Source organism: Rhinoderma darwinii, chromosome 2, assembly GCF_050947455.1.
Source record: "Rhinoderma darwinii isolate aRhiDar2 chromosome 2, aRhiDar2.hap1, whole genome shotgun sequence".
Taxonomy (NCBI): domain Eukaryota; kingdom Metazoa; phylum Chordata; class Amphibia; order Anura; family Rhinodermatidae; genus Rhinoderma; species Rhinoderma darwinii.
In genome coordinates, this window is record NC_134688.1 from 171,690,238 (window position 1) to 171,711,188 (window position 20,951).

At 40.3% G+C, this 20,951-nt stretch overlaps 1 protein-coding gene across 1 annotated transcript in view; it reads right to left on the reverse strand.

The window, feature by feature from the left end:
• Positions 1-331: 331 nt before the first annotated feature.
• NALF1 (NALCN channel auxiliary factor 1) overlaps positions 332-20,951 on the reverse strand; it is a 582,987-nt gene continuing 562,367 nt past the window's right edge. Inside the window, exon 3 of the mRNA XM_075852483.1 lies at positions 332-4,400. Coding sequence (XP_075708598.1) covers positions 4,102-4,400 — 299 coding nt within the window. The 3' untranslated portion in view covers positions 332-4,101. The remainder of the gene's footprint in view (positions 4,401-20,951) is intronic.

The following is a 20,951-nucleotide window of genomic DNA, read 5'->3' on the forward strand; positions in this document are numbered from 1 at the left end:
CAACTCTTTCTTATTTCTATGCACTGATAGAGATAGATGGATATGCATGAAATTGATGATAGATAGATAGATAGATAGATAGATAGATAGATAGATAGATAGATAGATAGATAGATAGATAGATAGATAGATAGATAGATAGATAGATAGATAGATAGATAGATAGATAGATATTAGATAGATAGATAGATAGATAGATATGAGATAGATAGATATGAGATAGATAGATAGATATGAGATAGATAGATATGAGATAGATAGATAGATATGAGATAGATAGATAGATAGATAGATAGATAGATAGATAGATAGATAGATAGATAGATAGATAGATAGATAGATAGATAGATAGATAGATAGATAGATAGATAGATAGGGCAGAAGTAAATTAGTGTATCAATGTCAGCCATAGTTGCATAATTGTATTGCGAAACATACTTACGATGTATGAACCAGACGTCATCTGGTGAACTGATTACTCACATTATAATGAAATGTTGGCAACTATGATGGAATTAGAATAACATTTTTGTAAGTACCTGGAATTCTCTCTTTCAATATTATCACACAATCATAATTCCACATTTTTAACCAGAAGTCAAACATAGAAGTCTTATTTACCAGTAATACCATAGAAGAATACAGCAGCTCCAGAGTTTTCAAAAGTATTATTGTATTATTTTGACAATCCAAAGTACCATTTATTGATATGAATTATAAGAACCTTGCTACTGTTATGGTGTAATATGTAAAAACGTGAATGAACATGGAATTGATGTGACACATAATACACACAGCACATCACGTAAAGAAAAGACTGTTGATTGGCCTTTGCCCAGCAGAGGTAGATAAAGGTTAGAACAAACTGTTTACTGACCATACATACAGGTACTTAAACAGTCGATCAGTTGAACAAGAGCTCACCTGCTAAGTGCTTTTTAAACATTGCTCCATCTTTGCTCTTTTCTACTGTACTTACGTACCACCCAGTTATTGCTCCACTATATTTAAATACAATATCTACCTAAAATCTACATTCTACCATTAATTAAGGCTTTTTTTTTTAATATATATTATTCATTCTACTAGTCTTATTTTTGCAGTATGTCAATGAAGTAACAACGTGCCTGACCGACAAGATAAAGCACCATGTATTCCCAAACATAAAGATGGTACTGAAGGTGATTCATAAAACAAAATAAATCACATATATTTTTTTCTAATTTTGTTTTACTTTTATTTCTGGTGAAATTTCTTTTTATTGCGCTATTATGTACAAATGACTCATTTTCGTGTTTCAGCGCAATAACTCTATAATTATAACTAAGGAGAACATTTTTTAAAAGTGAAAAATGCATAGTATTGGTTCTTCCTACATATCTCAGGTAGTAGATGAAACAGAGACAAGAAGTAAAAATTAACCGTATAAAAAGGGGAGGCCTCTTAATCAAAACATAGTGTTTGCTTTTTAAGTATTTTCCTTCATATCCCTGCTACACAGCAAACATTTTTGAAGTGCACTTCCCAAGTGTAGAAAGAGAATAGGAAGGAAACTGAGTTTAATTATTTTAACAGCCCTTATAAATTTTCCTTCCTTTAATGTTACTGCAAAATGTAAAACAGACAACTAAAAAAAATTTAATTTCTAACATGGAGGTAATGCTATTAAACATGTAGCACTGTATGGTCTGGTATCCATTTAAGCCCTCTGAAATACAATAAGATGTCATAGGCCTCTTTGTAACAGATTACAATGAGCTTCATGATCTCATTGAATATCAACATTCATAGATGTGTACAGAGGGTTCAATAACTGGTGCTCATCGGCATTGACGGTAAATGAAAACATTGTCGCAGGAGCGGATTACAAGCATCCTGTTCTGTAAAGTCGTGTACATACCTATTCTTGTATGTTGAAGCTACACACTAGTGAGCTACTAAATGGGACACAATCAGGACTTTTTCTTTAGGCTTGGTAATTCTAATACCTTTTAGTGTACTGGTTTATACATATTCTATCTGTATGTAGATATTTTAAGGGGTATTCCGGTAATAACAAATTATCACCTTTCCACTGGATGGATGATAACTGCTACATCTGTAAGGGTCCAAACACTGGGAGCCCCACCGATCACCAGAACAGGGATCCTGTGTGCCTGCCCTACGCAGCCACAAGAATGCTGCAAAGACTGCAAATAAGTGATGAAAGGAGTTGTTGTTGTTGTTGAGCATTGGCTCTGCCACTCCATTTAAAGTGTATGGCACTCACGGAAACAGCTGATCACACCGGTCGGACCCCCCCCCCCACTGATCTGGCAGGCAATCTCCTATTTAGTAGATAGGTGATAATTTGTTATTGCTGGAATACTCCTTAACCTTAAAACGGATTATATGAGAACAGAAAACTTGGTCTCCTTTTATACAAAATGGCATCACTATTGTCTATGGGCTATGTCTTGTACTGCAGACTAGACAAAGCCCATGGACAAGAATAATGCTGGTTTTGGAACAAAAAAGTCAGACAACTTTTCTATTCTTAAGCAAACACTTTAACTGTACTGTACTGTAATAATGGAGCCTCATACACACAGCTGTATTACGGCTGCATTTTGTACGCAGCCATAGCAGGACTCCAAATCATCTGCATGGGGCCTCTATTGTACTTTGTACTATTGAAAGATAGCTTCTAGGGGAGAATATGTCTGTACCACTAATAAAGTACTGTCATAAGCCAAGTTTTATGGGAATAACCATGGCTATCAGCTTCAGCTTACATTTTGTTAATGATATCATATATATCCTAGACAAATGCAATCAAGCATAATAACAAGCATGTAAATAACAGCCATTACATATAGCTATTTCCAGTTGGGTTGAAACTCTTATATAACTAAATAGGGTATTTTGTTTAATTTATACAGCCAATGCTTGTAGACCACCGTGACAATTAATACTACCAATTCTTGTAGACCACCAGTCTTGCATTACCAACGAAAAACAAAAACGAATCCTTGTGTTGAACAAATTCCTCTGTTAAATACATAGACCCCCGTTGCTTGGTTAGAATATTAGCAATTTTAAAAAAAGGCTTCCGTGTTCCTCTGGACCTTCTTGTAACAACTCCCATCTCTACATGTTCCTATTATACATACACAAAAATATCTTTATGTTTAATACAAAATACTGTAACTACAGCAGAAATTAAAACAGAATTCACAATGAATGCCAAAATTGTACCTCCAATGTGAAGGCCTTCAACTATATTACTCACTGAGCTTAACTGGATCAACATATGGAATTCTGAAAGGCTGCTCATGTTCAACTGACCAGTGAAAAGACTGGACATTTTTTTCTTTGAAATGGGAACTGGAACAAAAGAGTTTGCTATAGGTGCACATAAAATGGGATAACTGCCCAACATTTTAAGAAAGAGTGTTACTTTCACTGTTTTAACCCTCTCCAGTCTTTAGTCCACAAGATTTCCCACTCTATTGTCTTGCGCAACCATGAAATTCTCCCAACATTCTGGGTGTAAATATTACGTATCGTCACATAAACTAAGATTCTATTATTTTCTTGTTTTGTGATATTGTTTGTTTGTTTTTTTTGCTTGAAAAGAGATAGGTAAAACAATTTTTTACATGGGCAGAATGGATACTAGTCTTGTTATTGTTTGCTATGCTTGTGTCCATAGCACTTCTGCTTCAATAGTAGAAATCGACAGGACGTAAAAGATGAGAATACAGACAATGGTTAGAAATATATAGACAGTGAAAAGACTCAGTATAGCTTTGAGAAACCATCCCAAAAAATAAAATCCTGTATTAACAAGTGCAAAATCAAACAAAAAATCCATACATTAAAACACAGTGTATAAAATGGTGTGAGAAATTTAAGTCACCATACAGCCTTTTAGTCAATAAAAAGCTATCCCATTTTGTCCTTGAAGTTTGGAGCCTGGCCCGTCTTGCCATTTTTAAACAGACTGACTTGTAAAAATGAGTTGTAAGGTACAAGCACCTCGTTTCTATTACATGTGGCTGTAGCGTTTTGCTGTAGTGGGCCAGAGGTGTGTCTTTCCAGTGAAATATTTCCATTTTTCTATTCCTCATTTGTTGAATGGTCTTCCAAAATTCTTATGTTTTCAAAACCCAGTCCTGTTGAGTTTTGTGCTGCTGAAACTGCTAGTACGGTATGTAATAGTATCAGTACGAGAACACACAGTTTAAGTCTGCTGTTACACAGTCTGGATGCTGATGAAGCTGTGAGTGACGTCCTGTGACACAACGTTGAGTCCTGTTGTTGTTTTTTAGTCCCTTTGGATTGATTATCTCTTGATAAATCCCACCTGACATCACAGCATTCTGGTTCTGCATTGGTTGGATAGTTTTCATACAGCCCTGCAAGACACGACAAAATGAATTCATGTATTCTAACGGAATAAATCATTAATGACTGCACAAAACAAAGACAATTTCATCAGGCTCTTTGAAATATTAATGGCTCTATGCCATGTAAACACAAGAAGCCTCAATCAGAAAGCTTACTGGAGAAAGAAAAAAAAACATAGCAAGAAAAAGTACTTTACTGAGCAGAATCTGAGATACAAATAAAACTACTAGTTGCTTACCAAATTTATATCGTTTTTTTTTATTTATTTGACTACTTTTACAAAGAAAAAACTATTTGTTAAAAAAAAATTGTTCTGTTTCACCACATTCCGAGAGCCATAACTTTTTTATTTTTCCGTCGATTGAGCGGTGTGAGGGCTTATTTTTGTGGGATGAGCTGTAATTTTTATTGATACCATTTTTTGGTACATACGATTTCTTGATCACTTTTTATTTCATTTTAATCCCCAAAAAACAATGATTCAGGTATTTAAATTTTTTTTACACCGTTCACCGTGCAAGATAAATAATGGTATATTGTAATAGTACAGTCTTTTACGGACACGGATATAACCATTTTTTTTATTTTTTTACATTGTGCTCGGGGAAAAATGGGAAAAGGTTTTTTGTTACATAGTTACATAGTTACATAGTTACATAGTTACATAGTTAGTACGGCTGAAAAAAGACACATGTCCATCAAGTTCAACCAAGGGAAGGGAAAAGGGAAGGAAAAATTTCTACACATAGGAGCTAATATTTTTTTGTTCTAGGAAATTATCTAACCCTTTTTTAAAGCCATCTACTGTCCCTGCTGTGACCAGCTCCTGCGGTAGGCTATTCCATAAATTCACAGTTCTCACTGTAAAGAAGCCTTGTCGCCTCTGCAGCTTGAACCTTTTTTTCTCCAGACGGAGGGAGTGCCCCCTTGTTTTTTGAGGGGGTTTTACAAGGAACAGGATTTCACCATATTTTTTGTATGTGCCATTAATATATTTATATAAGTTAATCATGTCCCCCCTTAGTCGTCTTTTTTCAAGGCTAAATAGGTTTAATTCTTTCAATCTTTCCTCATAACTTAAATTCTCCATGCCCCTTATTAGCTTCGTTGCTCTTCTTTGTATTTTTTCCAACTCCAGGGCATCCTTTCTATGAACTGGAGCCCAGAACTGAACTGCATATTCTAGATGAGGCCTCACTAATGCTTTGTAAAGTGGCATTATTACATCCCTGTCCCGCGAGTCCATGCCTCTTTTAATACACGACAATATCCTGCTGGCCTTTGAAGCAGCTGATTGACACTGCATGCTGTTATTGAGTTTATGATTTACAAGTACACCCAGATCCTTCTCAACAAGTGAATCCGCCAGTGTAGCGCCCCCTAGGACATATGATGCATGCAGGTTGTTGGTACCAAGATGCATAACTTTACATTTATCTACATTAAACTTCATTTGCCAAGTGGACGCCCAAACACTTAGTTTGTTTAAATCTGCCTGTAATTCATGAACCTCTTCCATAGTCTGAACTATATTACATAGCTTGGTGTCATCTGCAAAAATAGAAATAGTGCTATTAATCCCTTCCTCTATATCATTAATAAATAAGTTGAATAATAGTGGTCCCAGCACTGAACCCTGGGGTACACCACTTATAACCGGGGACCATTCAGAGAAGGAATCATTGACCACAACCCTCTGGATACGGTCCTTGAGCCAATTCTCAATCCAATTACAAACTATATTTTCTAAACCTATAGTCCTTAATTTACCCATTAGGCGTCTATGGGGGACAGTGTCAAATGCCTTTGCAAAGTCCAAAAACACTAAATCCACAGCGGCCCCTCTGTCTAGACTTCTGCTCACCTCTTCATAAAAACAGATTAGGTTAGTTTGACAACTTCTGTCCTTAGTAAAACCGTGCTGGCTGTCACTTATAATGCTATTTATTGTCACATAATCCTGTATATAGTCCCTCAATAGCCCCTCAAACATTTTCCCCACGATGGATGTTAAGCTTACTGGTCTATAATTACCCGGGGAAGACCTAGAGCCCTTTTTGAAAATAGGCACCACATTTGCCCTGCGCCAGTCCCTTGGCACTATACCAGTCACTAGAGATTCTCTGAATATTATGAAAAGGGGGACAGAAATAACTGAACTAAGCTCTTTAAGAATTCTAGGGTGTAACCCATCTGGTCCCGGAGCCTTGTGCACATTTATTTTATTTAATTTAGCTTGGACCATCTCTACATTCATCCAATTCAGTATATCAACTGATATATTAACAGCACTGGCACCGGCTACATCAGCTGCTCTTTCTTCTGTTGTATATACAGAGCTAAAGAACCCATTTAGTAACTCTGCCTTCTCTTGATCCCCTGTGATCAACTCCCCATTACCATTATCTAGGGGTCCTACATGTTCAGACCTTGGCTTTTTTGCATTTATATGCTTGAAGAATTTTTTAGGATTTGTTTTACTATCCTTGGCCACCTGCCTTTCATTTTGTATTTTTGCTAATTTTATTACATTTTTACAGATTTTATTAAGCTCTTTATATTTTACAAAGGCTACAGCTGTACCCTCAGATTTGTATTTTTTAAATGCCCTTTTTTTGTCATGTATTGCCCCTTTCACAGAAGGTGTAAGCCATGTGGGGTTTAATTTGAGTCGTTTATACTTATTACCTGTAGGAATAAATTTTGCACTATAATAACTCAAAGTAGATTTGAAAATCTCCCATTTATCATTTGTTCCATTATTTGACATTAGTTCTTCCCAGTCTATATCCTGAATTGCAGCCCTCATCCTGGGGAAATTGGCTTTCTTAAAATTAAATGTTTTTGCCCTCCCAGCCTGCGTTTGTTTTTTACAGTATAGGTAAAATGTAACTATATTATGATCACTGTTACCGAGGTTTTCACGAACATTGACATTCCCAACAAGATCTGCATTATTAGAAATGACCAGATCCAACAGAGCTTCACCTCTAGTCGGGTCTTCCACAAACTGGCCCATAAAATTTTCCTGCAACAGGTTGAGGAAATGTCTCCCCTTTGCAGTTGAAGCCGAACCATGACACCAATTAATATCCCGGAAATTAAAATCTCCCATTATCACTACAGTACCCGCCTGTGCAGCCCGCTCCATCTGTTTATATATCTGACCTTCCATCTCCTCAGTTATATTGGGGGGTCTATAGATTACACCAAAAGTAATTTTTTCAGTGTTTACCTCCCTTTCTAGTTCCACCCACAAGGTTTCAACCTCCTCACAGTCTTGACCCACTATTGTCTCTTTCACACTCGCCTTCATATCACTTCTCACATACAGACATACACCACCACCTTTCCTATTTGTCCTGTCTTTACGAAAAAGTGTAAAACCCTGTAGATTTACAGCCCAGTCATGTGAAGAGTCCAGCCATGTTTCAGCAACACCAACTATATCTATATTTTCTTCCAGTATCAAGGCCTCCAGCTCCCCCATTTTGCTTGCTAGACTTCTGGCATTTGTGAACATACACTTTAACTTGCCTGTCAGTTTTTCACTTTTATTATCAGAAATGTGATTTGACATTAATCGGTCCTTTTTATTTACACTGATGTTTTGTAACGAAAGGATCTCCTTATCTTGTTGTCTAGTCCTCTCCCCACATTCTGTTTCTCCCCCCACCAATATAGTCTGACCCCTCTCTAACCTGGCTACCCCTTTTTTTTCTACATTGACCTCCCTCCTCAGCCCTAGTTTAAATACTCCGCCACCCCAGCTAGAATTCTCTCCCCCAGCACAGCGGACCCCCTTCCATTTAGGTGCAAATCATCTGCAGAATACAGTTTGTACCCCAATGAAAAGTCAGCCCAGTGCTCTAGGAACCCAAATCCTTCTCCTCTACACCAAGACTTCAGCCATGCATTTAACTCCCTAAGCTCCCGCTGTCTTTCCTGTGATGCGCATGGCACAGGCAGTATTCCTGAGAATACAACCTTGGAGGTCCTTCCCTTCAGCTTGTAGCCTAGTTCTTTAAAATTATTCTTAAGGCTCCTCCACCTACCATTTATTCTGTCGTTGGTACCGACATGGACCACGACAGCTGGATCATCACCAGCCCCTCCCAGCAATTTGTCCACCCGTTCCACCACATGCCGAACCCTGGCACCAGGGAGACAGCAAACCATTCGGTTGAGGCGGTCTTGGCGACAAATTATTCTATCCGTCTTCCTGATTATAGAATCCCCTACAACTATCAATTGTCTTGGCTTGCCTGCATTACCATCCCGCCGACTACTAGCTGGGCTGTTCTCCCGGCTGTTAGGGAGATCAGTATCCACTAGGGCTGCCTTTTCTGAGACTGACACCCTCGCATCATCACCCAACCTGGCAATTTTGCTTGGAATGCCAGAAACCGGATCGGCCTTCCTTGTCTTTGACCCCTTTCTACTGCCCCTAACTACATTAACCCAGCTACTTACCTGATCCTGCTCACCCATGTCTTCACCCTCCAGTTCTAACCCACTAACTGCATGCTCTGTGAGCAGCAAGCTCCGCTCAAAATTGTCTATCCTCCTCAGTTTTTTTTAACTTTTCAAATCTTTCTGTTTTTTTTACACTTCTGAAGAATGTATTTAACTTTTCGTTTACACATTTTATTAGTCCCTCTAGCGGACTTGAACCAGCAATCATCAGATTGCTGATACAATACACTGCAATACAAATGGCGCCCCCCAAACATGCTGCGGCGGGGCCATTTGGCTGTCGGACGGAGCTGCTCCCTCCTTCTAATGGCTTAGCGGTTCCTGGCCATTAGAGCAGCGTGTCAGCTGTGATACACAGCTGACAGCTGCGGTGTATGGAGTGGGCTCAGCGCGTGAACCCGCTCTAAACATCACCCTCCCGCTCCATAACGTGTATTTTCGGCATAGGTCGGTAAGGGGTTAATATCTGTATAGACTATTTCCTGCGCTACAAACAGCCCAACACAGAAATCTTATGAAACATTGCAGAGCACCAATTGTATTTGCGTAATTGCTGCATTTTTCTTATGGGGTTTCCCTTTCAATGGAGAGGTAAAACTCGTAACAAATAGCAGATGTTGCGTTTTTTGCAGCGGAAAAGCTGCGATTACACCCCAAAAATCGCAACTGAGGAAAAAGATTGTCTAGACTTATCCAGAGTTCTGTGCTTCTTTGTCCAGGCCTGCCTCTTGGGATGACGTTTCATCCCATGTGACCGCTGCAGCCATGTGAACTGCATTTTTTTTTTTAAGTGCAGTTTTCCGCTGGGGACATTCTGGCTTGAATAACTACACCACAATTTGGTGCGGTTTTCAGCCGTAATTCCCTGCGGCGACTAGGGCGGATACGCTGGGTGCTTTTACGCAGTGTATCTGCCCTGTGTGAACATACCCTAAAAGTTATGTAATAAATTCTTTGGAAAGATCTGGGATCATAAACTAAATTTAGTCAAGTTAAATGTCTTGCAATTTCTGAAAGTGGCCACATGGAGATGCTAGAGTCCTACCTAGAGTCATGTTATAGAAATTGTTAAGACGATTAAAGCTTTAAAAGCTATTGAAATCGGTGGATATTTTTATTTTGTAACCATTTCCTTTACTAATAAATCATGATTAAAATATAATATTGACTTTGAATATTTACCCGAATTACTACAATTCTGTGAAATTAAAATTTTTGCAAAACCTTCAATATTTTGATATGATGCATTTATTGTACATTAGCATACCATAATGAAAAAGCGAAAAATCCACTTTGTAAATTAGGCACAAAATTTGATTTCATGAGGATGATAATTCTATATACAGTACTATTGGTAAGAGGTCAGAGACTACATTCTGAAATGGCAAATGATTAAAGGGAACGTGTCATCCACATTATGCTGTCCAGCATAATCTAGGGACAGACATGCTGATTTTAGCTGTATGTCACTCATATGCTAATGTGAACTCTTTTCTGAGAACTTAAACTCAGAGGCCAGGCAGCGCCACCAGAGATGAGGCCGCGTATTCATGAGCTGCCGCAAGCTTCGCCCACTTTCCGCTAGCTCTGCCCTCTTTCTGCTAATTGACAGATGTCTTCCTATTACTTTGCATAAGGAGTCATCTGTCAATCAGCAAAGCACATTTGACAGACCGCTGAAATCAGAGTGTCCGTCACTTCTTTCTGCTGCCCTCAGTGAGCACAGCATAATGTGGATGACAGGTTTCCTTTACAGGGATTGTCTCATGAAGACAACATTTTTTTTAAAAACATCCAGCAGGTTTGGCTTTTCTCACGTCGACTGTTTTTGCTGGGAAAGATACGGCCAGCCACATATGTCTTCTGCACTGACGTGCAGTATTACATAATGCATAGACACGCTGGGTCCACCAGAGAAGGAGCTACTCTTACACTCTTACAGAGCGGAATTGTAGAATTACATCCCGACCATTCAAATTAAAGGGGTTGTCCGAGATATATTTTTATTTAAAAGTTAAACACACAATACACACATTAACTATTCCCTAATATACTTACCTGTGCAATCTTGCTTCTGTTCTCCGTTCTGGCAGCTCTTTTCTGCCGATCACATGTCTTCTGACGTCACGTTTTCTTCCTCCTCCACTGTCGTGTCGTGTCCCGATCACATGGTCTCGCCCCAGCGAGACCTCGGATGGGACACGACACGTCACTGGAGATGTGTCGTTTCTGCGGGTGCCCGCCCAGCCTATGCAGCTTTTTTTCACTGTGAGCGCGCCTATGCGTGTTCACAGTGAAAAAAGTGAAGAGGGACGGCACCCGCGGACTAGAGAGGTACAGTGACCTCTGTACTTTTAGTTCTTCCCCTATCAAAGCCTACACATAGTAGGCTTTGATAGGGGATCAGACAACTCGATGCAGTACACGGGTCGCATGCAGCCCTTGAGGCTGTTATCTGCGGCCCGCGGGACACCGTTGCGCCGTAGCACCGAGCAGGCCCAAGGAGGAGCCGCACTACGCTATTATAGGCTCTGCTACGATGTCAGGAGTCCCGGAGCAGAGCGTATAATATTAAACTGTAAAAGATCTTCTGGGGTCCTGTATCTAAGCCTACATTGTTAGGCTTAGATACAGTGGCTAAAAAAAATTGTCACACATGGAGCCTGTATCTAAGCCTAACACAATGTATGCTTAGATACAGGACCCCAGATGACATTCTTTTTATTCCTGTATAAGATTTGTGTTTTGGGGCCCTGTATCTAAGCCTAACATGTATTCTTAGATACATGGCCCATGTGTGACACTGTCTGCTTGGGTAATGTATCTAAGGCTACCTTGTGGTAGGCTTAGATACATGGTCAAACAGACAGTATCACACATGAGCAGTGTATCTAAGCATCACTTTTTTTTTCTTAGTTATGTGTTTTTTACAGTTCAAGGACTACTTCAATGACACCCTTTTTTATTTTTAATAAAATCGTTAACCAGTGTTGTGTGTGTTATTTCATTACAATATTTTTTCTATGTCCTCATTTATTTTAAAATGTATTACTAGTTCATTACTGTCTAACAGCGTCCATTAGTAAGGCTTCATGCACACGAGCGTGTGTATTTTACACGCGTGAAAAACTTGCGTCAATCATGTCTGTGTGTGTGCGTTACGGCGGATTTACACGAACGTGCTATACGTCCGTGCAACCCGCGTGGTTTTCACGCGGGTCGCACGGACCTATGCAAGTCTATGGGGGCATGCAGACTGTCCGTGAGTTTTGCCCAGCGTAAGTACGCTACGTAAAACTCGCGACATGTTCTATATTTCTGCGTTTTTCGAGCATCACGCACCCATTGAAGTCAATGGGTGCGTAAAAATCACGCGCACCACACAGAAGCACTTCCGTGGGACACGCGTGATTCACGCAACAGCAGTAAAAAGTATGAATGTAAACAGGAAAGCACCACATGCTTTTCTGTTTACAAACATCCAAACGTAGTGTCATAATGATGGTGGCTGCGCGAAAAGCACGCAGCTGCGCACCATATGAACATGACACGGAGCTGTCAAGTGCATTTTGTGCACGCAAAACGCCACTGTATTTGCGTGCGCAAAACGCACACGCTCGTGTAAATCCGCCCTTATGCATCAGTGTGCTTTTCGATTGTCATTGTGTAAATCACGCACCAAACACGTGTGTGCGGTGCGTGGTTTTCACGCATGCATTGACTTCAATGTGAGTGTAGGTGCAGGATAACGCACCAATAGAGGACATGCAGTATGTTTCACGCAGCGGACTCTCGCTGCGTGAAAAGTCACGCATGTGTCAACGGCCCCATTGAAATAAATGGGTCGCGTGTGTTGTGCGTTTTTTCAAAGCACAGCACACGGACGTGATTCACGCTTGTGTAAATCGTGCCTAAGGCCCCATTCTCAACAGGGTGAATCTCGCCCGTGTGCTGATTGTGAAAACCACGCACAGCACACGCGACCCATTATTTTAAATTGGCCTGTTTTCATATGCGTTTCTCACGGGCGTCAATCTTACACGCAAGTGTGCATGAGGCATAAGACGGGGCTGGACGAACGCAAAAAAAGCCGCAAACAACGCCGCAAAAAACAATAAAAAAACAACGCCAAAAAGGCTACGATAAACGCGGGGAAAAACATTAAAAAAAAAACGTGAAAAAAACAGCAAACAAAGAGGCAAAGAACGCCACGAAAAACGACAGGGAAAACGCCACGAAAGACGCAACGAAAAACGCAGAAATAAAAAACCCCCCAAAAATACGCGAAAAGCGTAGAAAAAAAGGCTATGATAAACGACACGCAAAACGACGAAAAAAATATAGTGGAAAATGACGCGAAAAAAGCCGCAAACAAAGAGGCAAAGAAGGCTGCGAAAAAAAACGGGGAAAACCACACGAAAGACGCAACGAAAAACGCATAAAAAATTTCCGACAACAACGACGCAAAAAAAGAAACGATAAACGACGCGAAAAAAAGGATACGATAAACGAAACGGAAAACACATTCAAAAACATCGCAAAAAAAGACGCAAACAAACAAGCAAAAAACGCCAAGATAAAGTAAGCGAACAACGCTCCGAAAAAAATCGGCAAAGAAAAACGCAAACAGCGCACAAAAAACGCCGGGAAAAACGATGCAAAAAACAGCGTGCAGGGAGAGGTAAATCTGCCGCAATCTTCAAGACGGAATTTTGAGGCAGATATTGTTCCTGCCAAAAAACTCTGTGTGAACATAGCCTTAGTGGAGAGAGACATGAGATAGAGGAGGGCGGACAAGGGTTAGGGTATGTTCACACGAGGGCGTCCGTAACGGCTGAAATTACGGGGATGTTTCAGCCTGAAAACATCACCGTAATTTCAGCCATAACGGCATGTGCAGGCGCTTGAACGCCGCGTCCATTAGGGGCGTAATTGGCGCTGCTATTCATTGGAGTCAATGAGTAATGGCTCCAATTATGCCCAAAGAAGTGACAGGTCACTTCTTTGACGCGGGCGTCTATTTACGCGCCGTCATTTGACAGCGGCGCATAAATATACGCCTCGTGTGAACAGACAAACGTCTGCCCATTGCTTTCAATGGGCAGATGTTTGTCAACGCTATTGAGGCGCTATTTTCGGACGTAATTCGGGGCAAAAACGCCCGAATTATGTCCGTAATTAGTGCGTGTGAACATACCCTTAGGGTAGACACGAAGAGGTGAAAAGAGAAATAAAACATAAATGTGAAAAACATAATGGGGGGGAGAACATTTGCTCATCATCCTTCAAGAATGTCATCAAGAAGACAAGTGCAGTGAAGGAGGTCAGCGGGAGGAGCAAGGACAGCTCACATGAACTCTTGGAAGGTACGTGCACGCTCATTGCAGCCTGCAATGAGCGTGCACGTGAAAAAAGTTTCATCACAAGGAAAGATCAACAAACCAGAGCTGAACTGCATGTAAACAAACTGTGCTGAATTCAAAGAAGAAATGTGTTAAGTAGAATTTTTTTAAAAAATAATGCTTTATTTAGGTTGTCTGTATAAGGGGTAATGTATGACAGAGTTTTTGAAAAAATGTTGGGATCTCGGACAACCCCTTTAATATGTATCCATATAATGCATAGACGCACAGAACATGAGCTGCTCTTATAGAGCGGCACTCCTTCTGGCACGTAGGGGGGTGTCCCAAGCAGGGGACCCTATCTATGACATCCATATGACCTAAAAGGGCATATGGACAGGGGTTGTCCTGATGAGACAACCCCTTTAACACTTAAACGTTCTGATCCAAAAAAGGGCTATGCTGTAACATTATGATCGTATTTTTAGGATTATAAGACGCACCTGACCATAAGACGCACCCAGGTTTTAGAAAATAGGAAAAAAATTATTTGTTAAAAAATAATTTATTCTGTTTCACCACATTCTGAGAGCCATAACTTTTTTATATTTTTTTAATCGATTGAGCGGTGTGAGGGCTTATTTTTTGCGGGACGAGCTGTGGTTTTATTGGCACCATTTTTTGGTACATACGATTTTTTTGATCACTTTTATATTTAATTTTTTAAGCGCTAAGGTGACCAAAAACCTATTTTGATTTTTTACATTTTTATACTCACCGTGCGAGTTAAATATTGGTATATTGTAATAGATCGGACGCAGCGATACCAAATTATTTTATTTTTTACATTGTGCTTGGGGAAAAATGTTTTTGTTTTTTTTACACTCCTGAAAATGTACCTAATGTGTTTTTTTTCTTTACACATTTTATTAGTTCCCGTAGGGGACTTGAACCAGTGGCCACTTATTTACTTGTGGAGTTACTGAAACAGCATAACTCGCTGAGCTACACTGTTTCCCTAACTCCCATAGCAGTGAATGGCAGTTATGGAAGCAGCGTAGCAAGCGAGCTATGCTGTTTTCGTAACTTCTACTCATGTCTATGGGAGTTAAGGAAACAGCGTAGCTCCACGAGTTACGCTGTTTCAGTAACTCCACATGTAATCAAGTGGCCGGGAGAGCACAGAAAGCTAGAACGGGGTCTAGGGGGCCCCGTTCTAGAGATAGGTGAGGGACCCAGATGTGGGACCCGCATCTATCTAACATTTATGACATATCCTGAGAATATGTCAGAAATGTCTTTCATAGAAAAAAACCCTATAAATGCCGCGGTCACTATTGACAGCAGCATTTAACTACTTCAAGGGGTTTGCCATAAAACACATGTATCCCCTATCCACAGGATAAGGACTACATGTGGGATCGCTGGGGTCCGACCGATGGGACCCCCAGCGATACGGAGAACAGGGGACCAAAATTCACCCAAAGCGCTACATGAGAAGCCTGGACATCCGAGTTCTGTGTCCGGCTTATTTGTTCTGCAGCTCCATAGAGATACACTCGCGCATGAGCAGAAGAATCCCATTCATCTCTATGGAGCTGCCGGACACAGAACGTGGAAGTCAAAGCCTCTCATGCAGCACTCTTGGTGACTTTCGTTACCAAGTCGGACCCTCAGCGATCACACATGTATCCCTTTCCACAGATAGGGGATACATGTGTTTTATGGCACAACACTTTTAAATGGTCAGGAACAGCAAAATTGCTGTTCCTGGCCGTTAGGGCAGTGTGTCCGCTGTAAAACATTTCTTTGCCATGACTAAGAGCACAGGAGTTGCTCGAAACGCGTAGGCCAGGGCACAACCACCTACTCACATTTTTCTTGGGACTGCGTCTCCCTACAATTTTAACCTACATTACCCCAATAAAGATGGGAACATCGCTTCCTTTTTAACTAACAACTAAACTCAGCGCTGGATCATTTCTTCTGTTTCTTCTAATACATACCGCCAGCCGTAGCGGGGATCCGAGCGGAGAGTCAGGAGACGCACCAAACTGGTGAGCTGGAGGTTTCCTCCCTTTACTATTTCTTCATGATTTGGGCTTTGCATGCCACCGCATTGGATTTCAAATGAAACAGCTGAGATGCAATTGAAGTGTAGACTTTCAGGTTTATTTCAAGGAGTTGAACAAAAATATCCTGTGAAACGTTTAGGAATTGCAACCATTTTTCTACACAGCCTCCTCATTTCAGGGGCCCAAAAGTAATTGGACAAATTAACATTACAATAAATAAAATGTTTTTTTTAAATACTTTGTATAGAATCCTTTGCAGGCAATGACTGCCTGAAGTCTGGAACCCTTGGACATCACCAAACGCTGGGTTTCCTCCTTTGTGATGCTTTGCCAGGCCTTTACTGCAGCTGTCTTCAGTTGTTGCTGGTTTGTGGGTCTTTTTGCCTTAAGTTTTGTTTTAAGCAAGTGAAATGCGTGCTCGATCGAGTTGAGATCTGGTGATTAACTTGGCAATTACAGAATATTCCACTTCTTTGCCTTAACCCCTTAGTGACCACTAATACGCCTTTTTACGTCGATCACTAATGGGCTTTAGGCTAGGCTGACGCCTTTTCACGTCAGCCTAGTCTAAGTCCTGCACGGGTCTCCCGTGCAGGCAGGAGCCGGGGCTCTGCTGTCTGATGACAGCTGAGCTCCTGCTCCAACGCCCGCGGTCGAAGTTTACTTTGATCGCGGCCGTTTAACCCGTTAAATGCCGCCGTCAATAGCGACCGCGGCATTTAACTTTGTTTACAAAGGGAGTGAGCTCCCTCTGTCACCCAACGGCGGCCCGCGAATGCAATCGCGGGTCTCTGATGGGGTGTCATGGCAGCCGGGGGCTTGATAAAAGCCTCCAGGTCTGCCCTGGACATATGCCTGTTAGGACGCTCCGGAGGCACGTCCTAACAGATTGCCTGTCAGATTTACACTGACAGGCAATAATGCTCTGGTATACGAAGTATACCAAAGCATTATAGCAGCGATCGGAATATCGCACAGTAAAGTCCCCTAGTGGGACTAATAAAATAAGTCATCAAAGTGAAATAAAGATTATTAATAAAAAGTACAGTAAAAAAATAAATAAAACCATTTTTTTCCATAAAAAGTGGTTTTATTTAGTAAAAGTGTAAAAAAAAAAAAAAAAGTACACATATGTGGTATCGCCGCGACCGTAATGACTCCATTAATAAAGTTAATATGTAATTTAAACCGCAAAGTGAACACCGTAAAAAAAAAACCCAAAAAACCATGGCGAAATTGCAATTTTTTTCCATTGCCCCCCAAAAAAGTCATAATAAAAATGAATCAATAAGTCCCATGCACCCCAAAACAGTACCATTCAAAACTACGTCTTGTCCCGCAGAAAACAAGCCCAAAAATCACTACATTGATGGAAAAATAAAAAAATTACAGCTCTTGGAAAGCGACGATGCAAAAACAAATAATTTTAGTTCAAAAGTGTTTTTATTGTGCAAAAGTAGTAAAACATAAAAAAACCTCTACATATGTGGTATCGCCGTAATCGTACCGACCCATAGAATAAAGGTAACATGTTATTTACGTCACACAGTGAACGGCGTCAATTTAAAAACGCATAGAACAATGGCGGAATTTCAGTTTTTTTTATAATCCCCCCCAAAAAGGTTAATAAAAGTTAATATAAAAATTATATGTACCCAAAAATGGTGCTATTAAAAAGCACAACTAATCCCGCAAAAAACAAGTCCTCATACAGCTATGTAGACGAAAAAATAAAAAGGTTATAGCTCTTTGAATGCGACTATAGAAAAACGAATAAAATAGCTTGGTCATTAGGGCCTAAAATGGGCTGGTCACTAAGGGGTTAAAAGACTCCTAAGTTGCTTTGCAGTATGTTTTGGGTCATTGTCCATCTGTACTGTGAAGCGAAGTCCAATCAACCTTGCTGAATTTTGTTGGATCTGAGCCACTCCGAGCCTTCTCCATACTTTCTTCCTCCCATCATTCTGGTACAGGTTGATCTTCGTTTCATCTGTCCAAAGAATGCTGTTCCAGAACTGGGCTGGCTTCTTTAAATGTTGTTTGGCAAAGTCTAATCTGGCCTTTCTATTTTTGAGGCTGATTAATGGTTTGCACCTTGTGGTGAACCGTCTGTATTTGCTCTCATGAAGTCTTCTCTTTATGGTAGACTTAGATACTGATACACCAACACCTACTTCCAGGAGAGTGTTCTTCACTTCGGTAGATGTTGTGAAGGTGTTTTTCTTCACCATGGAAAGGATTCTGTGATCATCCGCCACTGTTGTCTTCCGTGGACGTCCAGGCCTTTTGGAGATCACGAGATGTGCCAAACTGTTGATTTGGCCACTCCTAACATTTGTGCTATCTCTCGGATGGATGTCTTCCTTTTTTTCAGCATAACGATGGTGTGTTTCACTTGCATTGACAGCTCCTTTGACCTCATGTTGTAGGTTCACAGCAACAGCTTCCAAACGCAAATGCCACACCTGGAATCAACTCCAGACCTTTTACCTGCTTAATTGATGATGGATTAATGATAGAATAGCCCATGCAGCCCATTAAATAGCTTTTCAGATAATTGTCAATTTACCTTTGGTCCCTTGAAAAAGAGGCAGCTGCATACTGAAGAGCTGTAAATTCCTAAACCCTTCCCCAAATTACGATGTGAATACCCTCAAATTAAAGCTGAGAGTCTGCAATTTAAGACCATATTGATTATATAACTGTATATTCAATATGTTTTGGTAAACAGCTAAAATGCCAAAACTTGTGTCACAATCCAAATAATTCTGGACCTAACTGTATGTGTTATGATTAAGTGTTACATTTATAATAGTGCTCAGGGAAGAGAAGCAGCTGATATGGAGTCTTACAAGATATGCTCCATAGAAAAAAGAATGTAAATTATCTAGATGAAGTAAAACCATTTCTCTAGTGGGGGCAGCTTCCATGTAAATCAATGTTCGACCCATAAAAGAACCTTGAAATTAGTTTAGGGATTTTAGCCAAGCCAGCACACTATTCGGTACTGATGAGAAGCAAAAACCCAGAAGCAGCTGACTACGGATGGGTTTTTCTTGCTATTGGAGGAGACTCTAGCTTGGCTAAAATACCTTGTCAGACATTTAATTACAGGGCAGCTAGGTGGCTCTAATGAGATGATCTTCCTTATTCTAATAGAGAGCTCATTTGCATTGTTTATAATGTGATGTGTGCAATAAAGGATAGGTGATAAATGTTTAATCACTGGGTGGCCCCATTGCTGGGAACCCCACTGCTGGGACCACTACAGATCACTAAAATGGGGGTCTTGAATGCCATATTTTTCTTCACCTACATGACTTGTGCAGGTGAATAAGCATGCGAGTGAGGAGAGTCCATGGGTCTAATGACTTTAATTAACAGCATCATATGGATTTATGCTGTTAGTACCTGACCTACGTCGGGCTGGGATTTGCAGCCACGTAGTAAGGCCGCAAAAATGAGCCCGTATTACGCTTGGGTGATGGTAAATACTACTTCTCTTCAAAATTTTTATGATAGTACAGGGATGCTTTAAGCAGTTATGGCAGCACAAGTGGGGAATAGCAGCATGGCAGAAGTTATGGCATATGGCTTCTTATTAGGCCAGAATCTCACACACAGCTTTAATGCTAATTTTCTGGCAGTTTTTGGCCCAGTTTTTTTGAGTGAAAGCCAGAACTGGATCCAAACATAAGGAAAGGTATAAAGAAAAGACAAATGCATTTCCGGAAAACACCGAACAGAAACGAAGCGGCTGAGCGCTCACATGAGCACTTCCGCCGATTCGTTTTAGCGATTGGTGGGGTCTCAGTGCTCGGACCCCCACCAATCAAAACTTCTGACAGGTCACTATGACATGTCAGAAGTTTGCTGAACATTTAGTTACCCTTTAAATGTACATAGAACGGAGTCCTTCTAAGCTGGGTTGAACTTGATATGTTTGATTTTTTTTAAACTGTAACCATGTAACCGTCATAGTAAATTAGACTGTAAATCATTTAGACTTGCTGGGACACATAATTCCTAAGCAGTAGCGTGATAAGACACAGGAGAGAGAGGATGGCTGCGTGTGTAAGTCTGTAACAACCACTCAAAAATCTGCATTATGCAGAGTTCACTTTATTACAGAAAATAGCTACACCAACACTAAGTTTATCTAGTTATGGCAAACTTTTCTCTGTGGGTGTTTGTGATTAATCGTCGTTTTCCTATGTACCCCAATGGCAACAGGGAAAACAGTGATAACCCTATTGTTTGTGGTAGTGCGCTATTCTGCACTGTTAGATAGATGAGTCTTTACAAACTCAGATGGGGAGGAGGTGATTATTACCTGAACATTGACTGAACAATGTTAGTTTTATTTCAGATTTTAGTAAAACTATTTTTTAATTTTCAGTATTAATCAGGCCTTTACAGGACCTGGAGGGGGAAGGATAATTAAATGTTCTATATTATCCGATGAGCATGGATAAGTATATAAAATAAAATTTTCTATTTAACAAATAAATAAATAGACGCCACCCCTTTGAACAACAGTCCATACATATGCGGGAAGGTTTCCAAAAGCAAACTGGTAACGCAGAGATACTTAATCAAATACAGTATGTACAAGTCGTGTACATTCCTAGTTTCTTTTGGCTATGTGTAAGGGAAACATGATGAA